This window comes from Diachasma alloeum, unplaced genomic scaffold (assembly GCF_001412515.2).
Source record: "Diachasma alloeum isolate Michigan unplaced genomic scaffold, Dall2.0 Dall_scaffold_00271, whole genome shotgun sequence".
NCBI classification, from domain to species: Eukaryota; Metazoa; Arthropoda; class Insecta; order Hymenoptera; family Braconidae; genus Diachasma; species Diachasma alloeum.
Genome location: NW_021680410.1, coordinates 2,008,505 through 2,028,494, shown reverse-complemented (window position 1 = coordinate 2,028,494; position 19,990 = coordinate 2,008,505). Strand labels below are relative to the sequence as shown.

The 19,990-nt window shown below is 35.6% G+C and overlaps 3 protein-coding genes across 3 annotated transcripts in view; all 3 read left to right on the top strand.

The window, feature by feature from the left end:
• LOC107037858 (intraflagellar transport protein 52 homolog) overlaps window positions 1–2,911 on the top strand; it is a 7,020-nt gene extending 4,109 nt beyond the window's left edge. Inside the window, exons 5-6 of the mRNA XM_015256633.1 lie at window positions 242–490; window positions 2,642–2,911. Coding sequence (XP_015112119.1) covers window positions 242–490; window positions 2,642–2,911 — 519 coding nt within the window. The remainder of the gene's footprint in view (window positions 1–241; window positions 491–2,641) is intronic.
• Window positions 2,912–6,721: 3,810 nt separating this feature from the next.
• Window positions 6,722–11,685, top strand: LOC107037922 (nuclear transcription factor Y subunit gamma). Its single transcript, XM_015256756.2, has 4 exons — window positions 6,722–6,914; window positions 7,139–7,286; window positions 9,639–10,271; window positions 11,376–11,685. The coding sequence occupies exons 1-4, from the start codon at window positions 6,892–6,894 to the stop codon at window positions 11,547–11,549; spliced, it is 978 nt and encodes a 325-aa protein (XP_015112242.1). The 5' UTR covers window positions 6,722–6,891; the 3' UTR covers window positions 11,550–11,685.
• A 4,806-nt stretch (window positions 11,686–16,491) lies between these two features.
• The window catches only part of LOC107037921 (eyes absent homolog 4), a 28,645-nt gene continuing 25,146 nt past the window's right edge, over window positions 16,492–19,990 (top strand). Inside the window, exon 1 of the mRNA XM_015256755.2 lies at window positions 16,492–16,510. The gene's annotated coding sequence lies outside the window, so the exon portion shown is untranslated. The remainder of the gene's footprint in view (window positions 16,511–19,990) is intronic.

Genomic DNA, 19,990 nt, shown 5'->3' with positions numbered 1-19,990 from the left:
GCCCGGTGGCTTGGCGCAGTGGGTAAGTTCGTTGCCTCACATGCGAAAGGTTCGGAGTTCAAATCCCGGCCGGGTAGAATGGTGCGATCTAAGCATTTTAAAGTCTTCATCATCATCGCAGTATACCCTAACCGGGTCGAAGCGATGTAAAATAACGATAAAAAAAATCAAAAAAAAATTTTTTAAGTACTTGCGATTTTGGATAAACATCCTTAATGCTGATGAAATGATGTGGTTGCAGTATCCAGACTACACGTACGTCCCGGACATCACTATAGAGGCGGAAAACCCAAAAGTCTGCACTCAGGACCTCGACACCATCGACATACCCCGAGAGTACACGAAATTATTTAAACATCACTTCTACTCGATTAATTTATCGATGGTCCCTGAATGCATCAAGGCTTATGAAGTACTCGGAGTCAACCACGAGCCATTGACGCTAATCAGGCCACATTTCGAGACACCATTGCCACCCACGCAGCCCTCAGTAATCAGCTCTTTCGTTACTATGTTATTTCGGAAACTAAGTGCTGAAATTAGATGATCCAACTGGACGTTCTATACGATTCAGCTTCAGTCAGACTGTGTTTCGGTTTTTGCTTCACACTTGAAGAAATCGAAAAGAAACTTTTGGGAACTTTTTTTTACCTCTGAGTTTGGTCTCCACAAAAGTTCTTCTGGAGTTTCCTCACATTAAAGAAAGTTGGCAATAACTTTTACAAATGAGAAAATTTCATAGAAGAACCTAGCCCATTCGCTTGAAAATTCTATTGGTTTTATTCAATAGAAAGAATTCTGTAACGAAATCAACAGAATTTAATTTTTCTATATAACTCATTCTATTGGAATAATACATTCTCTGTTTTCTGTTTGATTTTTTTTACGGATATCCAAGTATCTTTTACAGTTTGGTACAGACCACACTATAGATTCAACCATTTTTAATAATTCAGTAGCGAAGTGGTAAAAGGGTACAAGTCAATTTTGACTATTGACCAGTTTTCAATGAATATCTCGGAATCTAAGGGAGATGGCAAAATATCTTTCAAAACCTTTTTTGTAGAACCGATTAAGAGCTACAACAAATGTAATTACGAAAATTTCGCCATCTCCCTTAGATTCGGGAATATTCCTCAAAAACTCAATAGGAGATAAGTCGACTTAAACCGTTTTACTACTTCACTAGTGAATTAAATTTGTTCACACGCACGAAAAAATTTAATAGAAAAACCTATCGAATTCGTTAGAAAATTCTATTGAATTTCTATTGAGTTTTCTATTAGTTTTTGGCTGATTCTATTGACATGTTCAATAGAAAACATTCAATAGAAAAAGTCAACAAAATTCGATTTTTCTATATAACTTATTCTTTTCATATATTTTTTATAGAATTTGCTCGACTCAAATTTTTCAAGTTTTTTTCATTCTCTTTTTCTTTTCTTCTCATCAATAAAATCGAACGAGCAAACTTAGAAAATTTGAGCCGAGGAAATTCTGTAGAAAATATCTCACTAGAATAAATTATAGAGAAAAATTGAATTCTATTGACTTTTTCTACTGAATATTTTCTATTGGACATTTCAATAGAAAACTAATACAAACAAAAGCTAATAGAACAGTTCAATAGAAATTCAATAGAATTTTCAAACGAATTGATAGGTTTTTCTATTAAAGTTTTTCGTCCGTGGATTAAAGCGCGTGAGAAAAATGTGAAAAAAATCATGAATATTCAGCGTCATTCAAGTTAGATTTTGCCCAGAATTATTTTTCTTTTCAAACATTCGTTGTTTATCAATAAATAATTGACATTGTTTAAATTTTCGGAAACCTCATTTTTTAAGCATGACTCGATTTTCTTTAAAATTCTGAATATGATTCAATTTATTACGATTCCGAACAAATGATTTATATGGTAGAAAATTGATTGTTTATAAATTATTTCATCAATCCTCCTCCAAAAATACACTTTCTAATTGTTTTCAAATTTTTTAATTTTTTCTAACGGTTCAATATCGAGACTCAAATTTCCACCTGCAAAGTGTAAATAATAAAATCATTGTAAAATGTCCGGAAACTTAGGGCCAAATGGGACTCGAATGAACGCTCTGATGTTCGACTACAAAAATAGAAAAGTATTTTACTGAAGAAAACATGGTCAAAGTACATGGATATCCTTAATTGAGAAGAATAATTAATTGGAAAATAAAAAAAAAATTATATCTAGAAATTTTTATACGGAATATCTCTATAGAATAAGTTCGATAGGCTAAATTCTGTTGATTTTTCTCATAACATAGTTTCTCTCACACAATTTCTATTGAGAAAAACGCACTAAAATTAACAATAGGGGAGCTTGGGGTAAAACGGACACTTTTGACTTTTTTAAAAATGTTAATGAGAGGTTGAAATGTTGATAAAATTCAATAATTTTTTTAAAATACAAAGAACAATTATTTCCCTTTGTAACTTGCCTAAACTGAGTTCAACTGATAAAGTTGTTTCTGAGTTATGAATAATTTTAAAAAAGTCTAGTGTCCATTTTACCCCACCCTCCCTTACTCATCGCTTTACCATTTTTTTGTTCCACTGAAAAAACAAACAAAAGTTTTCATAAGTGATGAGTTCATTCTCTTTCCAGGTATTCCCGCCAAGTTTCCAAGAGCTGCCTCCCCCAGCCCTGGAGCTCTTCGACCTCGACGAGGAATTCAGTTCCGACTTACTGAAACTATCGCAACTAACAAATAAATACATGTTATCGAAGGGTTCCTCGGACGAGTCTGAGCTCGACTACTACATTCGCGAGTTCGGCGAGATAATCCGAATAAATACCTCAACAATTCCCACCTCCAAAGAAGTGCTTAATCACGTATTCCAGAAATTAAGTAGCTACAAAGCAATGCATAATTGATTGAACGATTAATTATATTACTACCTAACTGTCGAGACCGCAGGGTTATTTATCAATAATTAACTCAGTAAACGTCGACGACCATCGATCACAGTTTGTTATTACTTTTGTACGTGGATCCTACATTAATTACAAGTAGAGGAAGAATATGTGTAAGAACAACGAGTCTTTACAGTCTCTATCATACACTTACATACATCACTAGTGCATACATCACTTTAATAAATTAATTAAATGATTCAATTTACAATATGTGAAGTACATTCAACATTTTTTGGATGACACTGGTAAGTTTTGTAATTCACCTTGCAGCGGCTAATTTTTTCCGATGAAATTGACATTTAGATGATCATTAAGAACATTAAATAAGGGAATTTATACAGCATTGCACATCTTTGTGACGTTATAGGAAATGATTGGATGGGATTTGGATGAGGTAGGAGGGGAACCAGGATTATTCTCAACATGAATAACCAGAAAATTTTTTACTGAAAAAATGGATAGTCCAGGCTGAGATTTGAACCTGGGGCTTTCCGATTATGCGTCGAGTGCAATAATCATCTAAATGTCAATTTCATCAATTGACATTTCTTAATTGACATTTAGGTGATTATTTAGATGATCGATGCTATAAAACTGTAGAATATCCTGAAATATTCTCGAATAGCACCTAGACGTGTATTCATGATGGAAGAGTCTCGTAGGTAAGCTCTCAAATCAATCAAGAAGATTTTATAATTTTTTAAGGGATTTCAGAATGGTTTGGGATATGCTAGAAATGAATGATTAAAGTTTGGAAAAATGGAGAGCTTTCTAGACTATTGCCGAATTCACGAGAAGATTCTGTATAGAGTTCTGGATTTTTTTACCATTTTCTAGCACTTCCAATAATTTTTATGAAAGAACAAATAACCCTGGAGGGTTTTCCCAATGATTTTTAAATTTTCTAGAAGATTCTGCACCGGTCTAGACCGCTCTATAAATCGACATTTAGACAGAAAATGCTATAAAATTTTAGAATATTTCGAAATATTCTCGAATAGCACCTAGACGTGTATTCATGATCGAAGAGTCGCGTAGGTAAGCTCTCAAATCAATCAAGAAGATTTTATAATTTTTTAAGGGATTTCAGAATGGTTTGGGATATGTTAGAAATGAATGATTAAAGTTTGGAAAAGTGGAGAGCTTTCTAGACTATTGCCGAATTCACGAGAAGATTCTGTATAGAGTTCTGGATTTTTTTTACCATTTTCTAGCACTTCCAATAATTTTTATGAAAGAACGAATAACCCTGGAGGGTTTTCCCAATGATTTTCAAATTTTCTAGAAGATTCTAGAAGATTTTCTAGAAGATAGAAATAATTTGTATACAAAATATCCGTATAGAAATATCCGAATATCATACACGAAAATCCTATAGAAATTCTATACGCAATCCGTATAAAAAATTTCTATACGATTTTTTCATACGTGTAAGGCTAACGTCCCCAACGCACTGATTATACATTGATTGTCTAATATACGATTATCTCGGCTTTTCTTCATATTATAGGTGGAGGCTATAGGGAAGGTTGGGGTAAAATGGACGCTTTTGACTTTTTTAAAAATATTAGTGACGGGTTGAAATGTTGATGAAATTTAATTTTTTTTTTCAATACAAAGAACAATTCTTTCCCTTTGTGATGAGCCTAAATTGAGCTCTATTATTACATTTGTTTCTGAGTTATGAATAATTTTTAAAAAGTCTGAATTGTTCATTTTACCCCACCCTCGCCTAAATATTGTTTTTCAGGATTTGTTATTATTATTCATTTTTTGAAAATTCATCTTTTGTCTGTTTACGTCCGACCCCAGACAGAAACAATAAGAGAAAAAAAAAGTTGAGCTCGGACTGATCTGTCATAAGGTTGTTTTTGTATAGAACGAGAATGATTGGAATTGATCGGGTTTAGTAGTAAATTTGTAATGAAGTTTTTTCTTTACTTATTTATTAATTTTTTATTTATATATGTTTTTTTTAGTGTTGAACTTGTTCTACATTGAATTTCTTCTGTATTGAACAGATTTTGTATTCAATTTCTTTGTGTTCAGGTCTCTGTGTGATAAACTGACGCGTTGAGATCAAATTACTATGTGGTAATTAGTGAGGTCACGGTGTTAAAAAAATGTGGGAACTACACTGAGAAGACAAGAGTCACTTGAGGAGTACGTCTTTACTTGTGTCAAAAAATTCATGGTTCAAAAATTACTAAGCAATATCTCACACTAAGAAGAAAAATCTTAACGGACGAAAAAATTTAATAGAAAAATCTATCGAATTCGTTAGAAAATTCTATGGAATTTCTATTAAACTTTCTATTAGATTTTGGCTGATTCTATTGACATGTTCAATAGAAAACATTCAACAGGAAATGTCAACAGAATTCGATTTTTCTGTATGACTTATTCCTTTCATATATTTTCTATAGAATTTGCTCGACTCAAATTTTCCAAGTTTTTTTCATTCTATTTTTCTTTTCTTCTCATCAAGAAAATCAAACGAAAAAACTTAAAATTTGAACCGAGGAAATTCCATAGAAAATATCTCAATAGAATAAGTTATATAGAAAAATTGAATTCTATTGACTTTTTTTACTGAATATTTTCAATTGAACATTGCAATAGAATCGGCCAAAAACTAATAGAACAATTGAACAGAAATTCAATAGAATATTCTAACGAATTCGATAGGTTTTTCTATTAAATTTTTTCTTTTGTGTTCGCCAAGAAATTTTATACTTGTCCGAAAGGTGAGGGCAATTGGTTCATAGAAAACGAGTTCTCAAATAAGTTCAATTGGTTTTTGCATTGGAATATTTTAGAACTGAAGCTAAGAAAATATTAAATGAATTAATTCAATTTTACTTGGTCTGAGGAATCACTTTCTTGTCATCAAGAAATTGTCATCGTCTTTAGGACAAGTACAAAATTTCTTGACGAAAGTTTTTTTTCTCAGTGCAAGATATTTTGCTCTTGAAAATTTTCAAGTCAGGAGTTTCTTGATATACGGGAGGGTGGGGTAAAACGGACACTTTAGACTTTTTTAAATTATTCATAACTCAGAAACAAAGGCTCGTCACAAATGAAAAGAATTGTTCTTTGTATTGAAAAAAAAATTATTAAACTTTATCAACATTTCAACCCCTAATTAACATTTTAAAACAGTCAACAGTGCCCGTTTTACCCCAACCTCCCTTAAGTAAAGACGTAGGGGAGAGTAAGGTAAAATGGACACTTTTGACTTTTTAAAAAAAATTCATAACTCAGAAACAGATTTATCAATTGAGCTCAGTCTAAGCTCATCACAAAGAGGAATCATTGTTTTTAAAATGAAAATTGAAATGATTCCATTTCATGAACAATTCAACACGTCATGAATATTTCAAAAAAAGTCAAAAGTATCCGTTTTACCCTACCCTCCCCTACTTCTCAATAAACTTTGTTTTCTCAGCGTAAATTGGGTGTTATAGGGGAGGGTGGGGCAATATGGACACTTCCGACTTTTTTTCAAATATTGATGACTTATTGAATAATTAACAAAAACGGATAATTTTTCCTTCTGTAAAAAGTACAATTCTTCCCCTTTGTGATGAGCTTCGACTGATTTCAATTGCTGAATTTGTTTCTGAGTTATGAACATTTAAAAAAAAGTCAAAAATGTCCATATTGCCCCACCCTCCCCTAGGTCATCCTCGGGAAAAATTCAAGTGTTTTGAATATTGCCCGCATTTTCTTCTCAGTGTCCCCTTCCGCCACCGCAAAATGATGGCGCACCCCTTCGAACGCCATTACAAGCCTCGAATTCGTCTAACCTCACTAATTGTTTATTGTCATTAATTAATCATTTCTTGCTAATCACCTAAATCCCATAAATGTTGAATCAGTGTTCAGTGTAACCAAGTGTAGCCAGTAATCATCGGGAACACACTCGTCATCCAGCAATGTCTGTGTTCTTCGTTAATGCGTGAGTAAAGCATCTTTCACTCGTCTTCTAGGTTATATTTTCCTCCAAAATATTATGATCACAAATCTCTCTGTTCATTCATATTTTTGAAACACCCAATGTATCGATAATCCCGTGGATTTGCCTCATTCAGTCCACGAAACATGAGGCATAATACTGGATAATTCGATAAATACAGGGGAATGTCGTTGAACTCGAGTGAGAATGTATAAACAAAATTTCAGGAATCAAGACAGTGAAGTGGAAGATCCGGTGGATTCAAATGGAGATCTCCAGATTGCATCCCCGGGGAGTTCTGAGGCACAACAGGCACTGCTCACATTCTGGCCGAAAATAACTGAAGAAATTAAGAAAATAGCGACAGTGAGCGCGGTATGAATCCGTTTAATTTCAATGATGATTGTTATTTTTTAGTGGAGGGGTCAATCAACTCAATTCTGTTCATTATTATTCTTAATTATTGCATTTATCGATGACATTCTTCTCAACTCAATTCTGTTCATTATTACTCTCAATTATTTCATTTATGGATGACACTTTTCTTTCTATGATTGTGATTCTATTTTATTGGATTAACAAAATTTGAAACAAGAGTAGAACCCTTTACTTTTTTTTAAGTTCATAATTCAACAGAGAATTTTTAAATTCAGTAGCGAAGTGGTAAAAGGAGATAAGTCAATTTTGACTATTGACCAGTTTTCAATGAATATCTCTGAATGTAAGGGAGATAGCGAAATTTTCGTAATCACATTGTTTAAAACACAGCAATAGTTTCCTATTTAATGGCACCGGGCTCAACGAAAATTCTCGAACGACCTCGGGACCCTTCGGGTTCACGGTCAGATCACGAAGTAAATCACCCATCGAGTTCAGTATCGTATCGTCTCAATCTCTGTACAGTCAGTAATGTCGCAATCGCTCTATCGAGTACATCACCCTGAGATAATGAGTTAACGCTCCTAGTAGGGTCTCTATTCGAATCAATCACCTATTAATTTTGAGTCAATTATCAATCATTTTAAGGCTATAATTCAGTGAATTATCAAGAGAATTATCAAGTGCAGTGTAGAGATAATTATCGAATTTAAATTGAGACAATTCAACGAACAGTGTACCCTTATAAAATTTCTAGACGCGTGGTTTACACTACAAATAAAGTACATCACCAGTCGGTTTTTAGTAAATCGCGTGTTCTTAATTTTCAGACCTCTTCCAAATCACTTTTCCCCAACCCGCCTAAATTTTTAACATCAATCTCAAACACTCATTGCTGTAGCGCTCAATCGGCTCCACAAAAAAGGTCAACAAAAATTTCGCTATCTCCTTTAGATTCCGAGATATTGATTGACAACTTAATTGGTCAATAGTCAAAATTGACTTCTCTCCTTTTACCACTTCGCTACTGAATTGTTCAAGTTCTGTTCAAGTTTTCATCCGATTGAGAATGTTTTTTTTTAATATTCGTTAAACTCGAAAGAACAAAGGTATGCGTTAGTTTTACGATCCATTAGACAGACCATGAAAAAATTTCAGACATTTTTGCTTCCGAATGGAATCAAAAATTTGTTTCAATCAGTTTTGTTTAATGGTTCAAATTTAAGTTTTAGATTTTTTGTGTTATATCAACCCATTATGATCCAAAACGTCCAAAAATGCAATTTTTATACCGTGTCGGTACGTCTGTTGTGTATGTATGTGGTAAAGTTTTCCTTCAAATCTTCGCTAATGAATCCATGGAATTAAATCATTCCTTTTCCTCAAATGTAGGTATTGTTGAGCCCTATCTATCGACATTAATTAAAATTTAATTCATCAATTAGTTTTTTAATTTTCGAATTTTTTTTGAAAATCGGTTGTTCCACGATAATTGAAAAAAATGTTCTGAATTGATTGGATGATGGCTTAAAAATTTTGTTTGGGTGTCCCTTTGACCGACTGCAAAGATGATGCGATACCAATAATCGTTATTTCGATTTATTTGAAAATTTACAAAAATTTTGTATTTTTCGAAAATTACAATTTCGGGGATATCTTTGAATATCATGCTTCAAATGAATTCAATCATAGCTTAAAATGTTTGTTTCAATGCCATTAAGTCAAAATTAAAAGATGATTACGATAGCTATATTGATTGATTTAATTTTTATAATGATTGTTGAAAATTTCAAATTTTTCATGAATTTCCTAAAAAGTACGTATGAACAAAATTTTTCTACTAATATTTTATTGAAGGGTTGAGGGGAGAAATAGAACTGTAAAAAAGACTTATTCAAATCTTATTCAATTTCATAAAATGAAATAAACAATGAATTATACACGATAGAAGGAAATTATATGCAAAATAACCATTCGGAAGCATATTGCTAATTAATTAGCAAAAATACCCATTCTATGTACAATACAAGAGCAATGTCCCACTTGTTTTGCTTAATTTTCTTGATGAGAAGAAAAGAAAAATGAATGAACTTTTAGGATTGCGTTTTCTCCTGAAATTATAATTTTTTTTTCATGAAAATACTTGATTGACTCAACACTGCAACTATCGAGTCGATAAAGTAGTTTCAAAAATAAAAATAAATAATCGTAGGAAAAACACAATTCTACAATTTGATATAGACAAAGGGGGGGTCCTCTCCCCCTGAAGACCGTGATAAAAATTTTCCATTCGATTCTCTGCATTCTCAAATTTCACCATCACATCCTCACCATTGAAATCCGCTCTAGATGGACTTGAAGACACAATCCCTCCCCCTCGCAAGGATAAAAAAGATCATGAAGCTGGACGGTGACGTGAAGATGATAAGCGCCGAGGCCCCCATGTTATTCTCAAAAGCAGCTGAAATATTCATTCACGAGTTGACCCTGAGGGCGTGGGTGCACACCGAGGACAACAAACGACGAACACTCCAGCGCAATGACATTGCAATGGCAATAACAAAGTACGACCAATTCGATTTTCTCATCGACATTGTTCCCAGAGACGAATTGAAACAGAGTAAAGCCCAGTCTGACGGTGTTCGCACAGTGATGAATTCAGATCAGGTGCATTATTACTTCCAATTGGCGCAGCAACAAGCCTCCGCCAATCAGAGTGTCCAGAATAATGGTGCAGCACAGCCGATACAAATTGTTCAGCCCAATGCTGGACAGATACAGACGATAAACATTGGCAGTCCAGTTGACCAGGAATCGACGAACACGAGCACAGCTCAAACAGTCACGGTGCAGAGTCCTCAGCAGGGAGGTGGACAGCAAGTTATACAGCTTCAGCAGGCACAACAGACATCACCGCAATCTGGGGGGATTCAGATTGTACAGCAGATTGTTACGCCTAATGGGGATATCCAGCAAATACCTGTTAGTATTCAATTTTTTAAATCCCTTAAGGCCCGGGTGTACTATATTTCGAACGTTATTTCGATGTTTTTTTTCGTCTTTCGTCGTCTGAAATTGTCAATTGAGTCCTGCATCATGCAGAAGTTTTGAAAAATTATGAATGAATAATAAAAAAAAAGTAAAAGAAATTCTTAATTTTTTCAAAGAGCATTTTTAATTTATATTCAGAATAAGTTGAATAACAAGAAATTGAAAAGTGTATCTGATTTACGGTGACGAATGGCGGCCTGTCACCCAATATCATGCAGGGGGAAGACTGATTTCGTAAATCTTTTCCCACACTGCACAGAGACATTTATTACGGAAAAGGCTCTTTGAAAAAAGTTGTAATATTTTGGAGAATTTTTTAATCACACTTTTATCACATAAAAATGGCAGATGACTACATACCACTGTTTTGAAAATTGAGATACCTAGCTGTCACTTCCCATGAGGAGTTGGTGTTTTGTTATTCACCATGGAAAATGACAGCTAATAGATGATTTGCCACAGCGAATCAGATATTTATAATTTCCACTTTTTCCAACTCACTCTGAATCTCAATTAAAAACGCTCTTTGAAAAAGTTCAGAATTTTTTCTATTTTTTTTTATCATTCTGTCATAATTTTTGAGAATTTCTACATGATGTACCACTCAATTGACAATTTTGGATTACGAAAGATAAACAAAATCCAGATAACATTCGAAAGATAGTACACCCGGGCCGTAATTTTGGGAACTTATGTGGGGTGTATGGAACCAGCAATATCCAAATTTATAATACTAGGAAAGACGTGGGCTAGTTGGGTTGCGTGGAGTAATGCATTCATTCAATAATATTTACAGAATTACAACTCGATGGCATTTCATTCTTTTTTTCTATTTTTAAAATAAAAAATAACATTTTTCATGACCTAATCAAATGTTAAATCATCTCAATAACAAGCCATTTTACGAGGAAATGTCATAAAACATTCTAAAGAAATCTAAAATCTAAATTCTAAACAAAAACCTTGAAAACATCATCTTTACTTTACTTGCCCTCTATGAATTTCTCGAGTCACACCACAATCCAATTGTTTCAGATTCAATTAACCCCCCAACAACTACAGATGATTAGAATGCAAGTGCAAGGTGGCAGTAATCAACCGATAATCATCCAAGCAGCGCCCATACAAGCCCAGCCACAGATAATCCAAGTGGCGCAGAGTGGCCAGACCCCCGTGTACCTTCAAACGGGTGGGAATGATAACGAATAACCCCTCCCCTTGGAAAAAACCCGGCTTTACCTCTAGATTAAATGTATAAACATTTTTAATTAATTAATATAAATAGATGTTAATCGTTATTGTAAGGTTTACTTAAATGAATGAATGAAGATATCATTTTTTCTAAGCAATTGTCGAGCATTTTATTTTTCTTCTAGGGGGTTTCCCTCCACTCGCCAAATCCCCACAGCTGGTGGGGTGCGACTGGTTTTCAAAAAATGGCTCTAGCCACCTACATAGTATTTTTGAGCCTCATTCAGGCTCTCATTTCTGACCTTTGATTATGGCTCATTTCGCCAAATATCGTACGAGACCGAGCCTCAAAATTTTCGACAATTTTTTTCTGTTGTTCTTGATACTTCTGTATAGAAAAGATTTATTTATCGGCTAGCAGAAATTCCGCGGATTAGTTAGAGGCGCTCCGCGTGATTGAACGTTTTAGACTCGAAATTCTGCGCTTTTATTTAACGTGTTGAGATATGTTTAAAAAAAAATTCAAAACAGTCTTTGATCGGAAATTTTCTGAATTTTTCAAAAATGGTGGTCATTTTATAACTCCACTTCAACTTCAAGGTGGAAATCTAAAAATGAAACTTCACACGTTGATTTCAGCCTGTTCCCACTTGTGTCCCTAATCTGCTATTTTTTCGGAAAATTCAGAAAATTATCGATCGAAATCATCTTTGAAAAATGTCCGCTCATATGCCGCAGAGTCGAAAGAGAAATGAAAAACAAAAAATTAATCTTTCGAAAACTGATTTCTCACGGTCTTTGCATATTATGATGTTAATAAGGAATAAGAAAGTACATTCCGTCAATAAAAATAACTATATAATGAATGAAAATTGAAATTACAAGATTAAACCATGTGAAATCGATTTTCGTAGTATCAACTTTTCGTTTTTCATTTGAGAAAAGTGGGGAGCTGGCTCAAATCAACGTTTCAATTTTTATTTTTCGATTTTCACCATAAATTTGAAGTGAGGGATAAAATGACCACCATTTTTGAAAAATTGAGAAAATTTCCGATCAAAACCTATGTTTTGAATTCTGTTTTTCAGCATTTTTTAACACATTAAATAAGAGCGAAGAATTTCGAGTCTAAAGCGCTCAATCACGCGGAGCCCCTTCAAGGATAATCGGGTGATGAGGAAATGTACGAGATGAGGCGGAGGGGTTTCTATTGTTTTCCTGCAAAAACCAATCGCTGAACAAAAAAATTTTTCCCATTCGGATTCAAAATTCAAGCAATATTAGGGAGCATCTCCGGTCAAAAATTATTTTTGGAGCTAATCAAATTTATTTGTATCTGTTCCACGCATTGAATGGTTTTCAGATTGTTTTTTTTTTTAAATGAAAAAATATTAATCCATATGAAAAAGTGGCAACATCGTCGGTAGTTTTTTTTTCACCAGGAGCTGGTACCACCGGCTCGAGGGAGCTCCAATCACAATGCTTCATCGCTCTCTCTCAAGAGACGTTTAAATTGACCGCGCTACCCCCAACCCGATCGGTACTTGGAACGTTGCTGCTCGTTTGGGCTGCGTACGCAGAAATGTCATTTTTCAGTACTTTTTTCGCTATTATTAATAAACAATGCTCCTAGGCGACAATATTTTTCACTTAAAACATCATTGATCATATGTTCTAAATGTGTCTAAAGTTTCATGACTTTGGCTCCATTTTTTCCTTGGGTTTTGCAGTTTTTTTTGTGATTTCCATAAGATCACGGGTTAGATGACCACTTTTTCAAAAATTCATAATAAATGAACCATGCTCCCCAGCAGTTTGAAACTTTGCACATGCCTTTTCCATAATTTAAAGAATACATGAGAAAAAAATGGCTGCTTTTATTCTAACCCTCCGGGCTCGCCCGATTATCCTTAATTAACCGCCTGATCTCTGTTAGGCGAGAAATTCTTTTTTTTAATATATAAGTATTGAGTTTTTGAGACTAATCTTTTGATCATGACGTCACAAAATCGAAGTCACAGCTGTTCATTCGTGAAATATGAAGAGTGGGAGAACTCGTAGCTCTTCATTGGCCACAACGTGCGCTCAGATTAGGTTGGGATTACCTGGATACGTTCAGTGATTGGTCTCGTCGTCAACAGACCTTGTGACGTATTTAGAAAGGCCCGACCATACGAAATAGGTAAGTATTGAAAATCAATCATGAATTACTGAACAATTTTTTTAATGTTCTTGAACAGAAAATGTTTTTATTGGAGATATGACCTCGGAGAAGAGAAAAAAGAGTTGGCAAAGTTCCTTTTTTAACCCTTCAGAACTCGCGCTCAGCCACCGACCTTCGTTACTCGCGTGGTGAGCGCTGCGCCGCCCGTGCTTTCAGTAACGCAGCGTTGTCACGTTCATAGGTACGCGCCGAGCGTGCGGCGAGCGGGAAACAACAACAGCGGAATTGAAAATTTTACATCCTTCGTTACTCGCGCTGGGCGGCACGGCGCCGCTTTTGCGTATGAGCCTCAACAATTTATTATTTTTCGTAGCCTTGATGGATTTTCAGCGGATAAGAACCTTGCTAATCCATTCTAAATGATTCAAGCTAGGCATTCTAATTTTTTCAATTTTTTGAAAGCTCAATTTTGCAAGAGGCAAGCGAAAATTTGAAAAAGGCGGCGCGGCGCTTATAGCGCGAGTTCTGAAGGGTTAATCGGATTCAAGATTCCAGATCGATTTAGTCAACCTCAAGATTCTGACATGACCGAAAATAAAAAATAAAAATATGAAGTGTCATCGAAGCGGAATAAACCCAACTGATGTCCACTCGGGTAAAGAACGAAGATAAGACGGGTGGAGAGTGGGTGGGGAATGTAATCTGATTCGTGAGTCGCTTTTAGCTCTACCTTGAGTCCGCCTTCGTACGTTAAAACTGGGCCCCCATGATTGCACGCCTGAGCGAATCTCTACCGTGTGGGTCCCCCGAATAGCCACACAACACCGGGGACTTGTGGCAGTGCGGCTTGGATTATGTTTCACGATGCTGCGGTTGTCTGTTCACCGTCACCAAGAACAAAAAACCTATTTCTTCGCTGTTTTATATTATATTTTAGAATATTAAAATTTCCATAAAGCTTCAATTACAGAAGAATTACGGGGAAATTTACTCCGGGAAAAAAAAATTCTTCGTTTTTCAAGAAAAAAATTTTTCAAAGTGCTTTTTAGCACTTCCTGCCTCTATTTTATTTCACTGAGAAAAAAATTAACTCTGAAGAAAAATTATATGTTCCATCTGATATTAATATTTCATGGAGTGGAGAACAGATTTACTTGAGGGAAATTAATCAACTTGGTAGTAGGAAATTTAATGTCTTTCACGAAATTTAAATTTTTGACGTGATCATCAGAAATATCTCTAGAAGAATTCAAACTGCTGGCAGGAAAAAATATAATCTATTGTACGACAATCATTTGATCTGAGAGAACTATAGATTTATACCATAGAAAGAATAGGGTAACCAGAGCAATTGGTAGACACCGACCAACAGACAGACGATTTCAACTTTTTTTTTAGTATTCTATAAACAATATAATAGAAATTGTCTTACAAATTTCCATTTTTGATAATAAAGCTAATTTCTAATAATACGATGATTTTCTCATTTTTTATTGATGAGCATTTTGAACGTAAAAAAATAAATTCTCGTGAGGTACAGTATTGGCCCTCAGTGGCGGTGTGAGTAGTTAGCGAATAGTCACGCAATGTTGACGGAACAATGTGAAAAAACAGTCATTAGGACAAATACACACGGTATCTGTTCGATTATTATTATCGAAAAGGATCATTCTTTATTTTTAAACATGCAGAAGGATGAATTTGTTTTAATAACCATTAAATATGACCGTCTATCTATTGGTCAGTCGTCTATCTATTGAATGTTTGGGCTGTATCCCGCTTTTTCGTCATTTTATCATTTACTCCTTCATTGTTTCCACTTCGAATCATTATTTTCCCATAATTCATATATTTTTTTAGGTATAAAACCTATCGTTGGTGTATTTAGGTGATTTATCAATTTTTGATCTCTTGACGGACCTCGAATTGTCCTTAAGCGTCTATCTATTAGTCTGGTTACCCTACATTGACAAAGAAATAATATTCTTTCAAAAAAAAAATTATCCTCTCGAAATTATTTAGGATCGCCAATAACGCACTTTTCTACGAGAAAATTGGAGTTCCCTCTTGAAATTATCATTTTCGTGAAAAGGCCCGGTAAACCGCGATTCTGACGGGCCTTCTGACGAAAAATTGCATTCATCGCACGGTCCAAAAGTATTTTCTGACGAATGTGATTATAGTCTTGACTTTCCGCCTTGGGAGCAACTTTCCACCCTAGGACAGAAAGTACTCACTTTCCTCCCGCTCATCAGGGAGGAAAGTCTGAACTTTCCGTGCAGGGATCTGAAAATGGTAAATTGTCCACCAAGGGCGGAAAGTCATGTTTTGCCCACCCGAAAAGTTTGTATTTTGTTTTGTGATGAGCGGGAGGGAAGCGAATACTGTTCGTTCAAGGGTGGAAAAACTATTTCTGTTCCGGCGGGAGCAAAATGACATTTCTGTACTGCTTCTCACGATTTCTCCTCTGGGAATTGGTATTGGATACTTCCCAAACTGGAAAACTTGAAAATCACTACAAAAAAATCTTGTCCCGGGCTGATGCGATGGGACATCGCAGTCCAGTTCTCGCCTTCGGCTCGGACGCCAACGCCACACGAGTAAAAAACCCCATCGCAGCAGCCCGGAAAAATACTATTTCTCTCCCGCTTCGCGGGAGGGAAATCTGGCTTTGCTCCTACGCCGGAACAGAAAAATCGCGTTCTAACCACGGAAGGTAAAATAAAAGACCCTTGCCCACGTGCAGAATTATCAGCCGAGCCGAAGGCGAGGTTGATAAGCACGTGGGCAAGGGTCCTTTATTCTACTTCCCTAGGTTAGAAATATACTATTATTATATTTTACTAAAAAGAATTATTATTATTTCAAATAATTGATTTTTCAGTTTTATAATTAATATTGATATTTTATTATTATTACTAGTATTATTATTATTCGTATTAATATTTGCCTAACCTATCATTTCATCAGTGGTGTTATTATAATTTAATGTTTGGAAAATTTGGTAAGTGCAATTACATCCAGGGAATTACTTTGGTAGTTTAAATTAATGAGAATAATTTGTAATTGATGTACTTTATGATCTTTTACAGAAATATGAATAAAGAAGGGGTTTGGTCCTGATGAGGGTTCTGATGCAGAACCGTACGTCGACTCTACTCTTTGATTGATTAACATCTGAGAGAATTATTGACCGCAAGGCCACTTAACATCCATTTTTATCTATTATCACGGTCAAAGAATCTTCCACTTTTTAATTATTAGTATTATCATTATTACTACAGGTATATGTATACAACTGTATATCGGTATTGGACCGAGTGACGAACATAATTTTTCTTCACAATGTCCGAAACGACCTTTGACGAACACAAAGTGTTCGTAAAACGACGCTTTACGTACAGTGTGATGAAAAAATAAATTCTTCTCCCAAGAAAATGCTTTCTTAGCAAAAGTAATTTTTTCCTCCGTGTTTTCTCTCCGCGCAGACAAAGAATTCTGCAGACGCCTCCAACCCACCCGAGAGCGTACAAATTCCCACATTTCTCCCAAGACCATTGAAAATCCTCCGTACACACCCCCAACATCATCCGTTGCCCCTGGAAACGCGCATCTCCCTCATTTTTCCATCATCCTGTCGATACGAGAAAATCAAGGAGTGCAGGAAAGCATTAGAGTCCTCCTCTCGTGGAAGCTCTGGCCTTTCAGCGGTCAATTCCCGCGTGCCCCCTTCGGGTGAGTCTCGACCCCCTCGAGCCATCCTGACCGCGGCCTACGCCACTGGCTCTCTTTCTCTCTCCCTCCGGGTACTCGGATTTCACGACATGTTTACAAAGATCCTAGAGATAAGTTGAGAATGGCCGACCCAGCCTCCCCTCCCCCTCCCTCTTCATCGCGGGTGTAAGGTGACAGCTGCCTGTGCGCCTGCGCCCCTGTGTGTGTGTGGGTTATATCGCAATCACACATAAAGGTTTTCTGTCATATTTTTTTTTCCCTCTCCTTTTTGTTCTCCTCCTTTACAAAGAAAAATTCTCTCTCCCCCATGTGTGTGGGTAAATGCGTTAGGGGCGGTAGGGGTAATACGGGGAGAGTGTGAGTCAGCGGGATGGTTCAACCGAGGGACTGGCATGGTGAGAATAGTGTACACACATTAATGTACACCTATGTCATGTGTCAACGGCAGGCAAAAAATCGTGTATGTGTGCGCACACACCCCCTCCCGAACCACATGATTACGGGCCTGTGTGGGTGGTCTACTTCAGCCACCCCTCCAAGATTATCCTCTCTACATTGTTTGAAAATTACCTTTGAATTAATGATTAGGGTTTTTTGGATTTTATGGCTGAATTCGAGGGGCCATTCATTTGTGACATCACCGTGTCACTCAGGACTGAAATCGTATGAAATCAGTGAAATCCTGGGGTTTCAGCGGTTTCAGATGATTTCAATTGAAATCACTTGCAATCGGTGAAATCCCATGAAATCATGAAATGAGCAACTCATGAGATGCTGTCGAATATATGAAAGAAAAAGAAACTTTCGACTTATTTGTGGTGTATTCTTCTACGCATGCGCATTTACGTGTATTATTTTTATTTAAAAATTCTCGAACTTCAACCGGTGACTACTCGTGGTTATGTGGCCATTGGTCAATATCGCCAGACAATTTCCTACCCTATGGTTACCAAGAAAGGTTTAGAAATAGATGAAAAGATATATAAAGAAGTTATTAAATGTTTCTAATTCCAAAATTCGTTCATTACTGATCAGAGTGGAGAGTTCATTTCGTTTAGTTGAATGTATGAAATGTACGTTGTTCTCTATTTTATTGAATAAATAGGTATTTTATCGAATGAATGAAAAAAAAATTGATTCTTATGGCTTCACCTTGATGGTCTCATCCCTACATTCACTCCCTTTGTAACTCTCATGCTTGAGTCTTCTTGCATTAATATGATGCATTTTTTCCTCCGGGTTCTATCCCCATTCCCTCCTACTGCGTTCCCCCCTCCTCCGCCAAATAGATGAAATCGAAAACTTGAAATCTCTTGAAATCATCTGAAATGGCGAAATCACCGAAAAAATCCCAGGCAATCACGTGAAATCAATGATTGCATGAAATCGTGGAAATCTCTCTGAAATCACGTGAAATCAGCCATCACTGTGTCACTGGTTTTGGCGCCTCAGTTGAATTCTAGTGGGATTCTAGTGTTCCCAGATCCTGAGAACTGCAGGAACTTTTTTTAATTTTCAATGTCTCAGGTACCGACAGCACAATTCCGAAGATCCTGATCTCAGTTCAAAGATCATCGGGAAACCTTGAGAATGAAAAAAAACACAATCGTGGGAATTCTTTCGGCCGATGTTGGAATTCATGCCTGAATACAAAAATTAATTTCTTAGTTTAGTTAAACATTTTCTTTTTTCCACCCAAACACTCAGGGTGACATTTATGGCTTTTCTTAGAAAATAGAGACGTGAAGAAAAACAGTCCTCATGGTGAGTCACAAAGGAGAGGCTGAAGAAAATTGAAACAAGGGCCTTTTGTCAAATGGGTCCAGAGAGTGAAAACTCTCATGACTTTTAGTTAGTCGTCCTAGAGACTTCGTTGGAGAAAGATATACCTTTTGCGTGCGATCATTAAAGAGTTTTACTTTGAAGAATAAAACTAATGTGTTTTTATTGAGTATTCCTACACATAATCCAATAGCCGATTTTGAATTTTGATTATTTAAGACGACTTACATTTGAATTTCTCCGGGACAGGATTTCATGACGATATGTATCTTCTTCAGATCTTCAAAATAAATAAATTTTTCGCGTCTCTAGAGTAGAACTAAAAATTCATTATTTTTGGTAATTGAACATTGTAATCATGCGTAATCTAATTTTTACGAACAAAAAATGGCAAGTTGAAGCGAAAAGGCGGGTTGAAAAGAAAATTTATCAATTTAAAAATTCATTTATTCATGATCTATTACGAATAACGTAAAACACATCCTCAACTTTATTGTTTGGAGTGTAACGAGCATTTTAAAAAAATCGTGAAAAAACTACGGCACAAGGAGCATTTTGAAGGTAAAAACTGGAAAAAATGCAGTTTTTCGGGGTTATACGGGGCAAAATCGATCAGGTTCGCGATTTTTCCTAGTTATTTCAATATTCTGTCGTATATCATAAACTGTTCAGGGGGTTCCAAGGCCCAGTGAAGACTTAAATTTCACCCACGTATCCCCTTGACAACCTATTTTCTCAAATAAATTTGTCTCCTTGCAGAACACTGAAAACTTAAGGA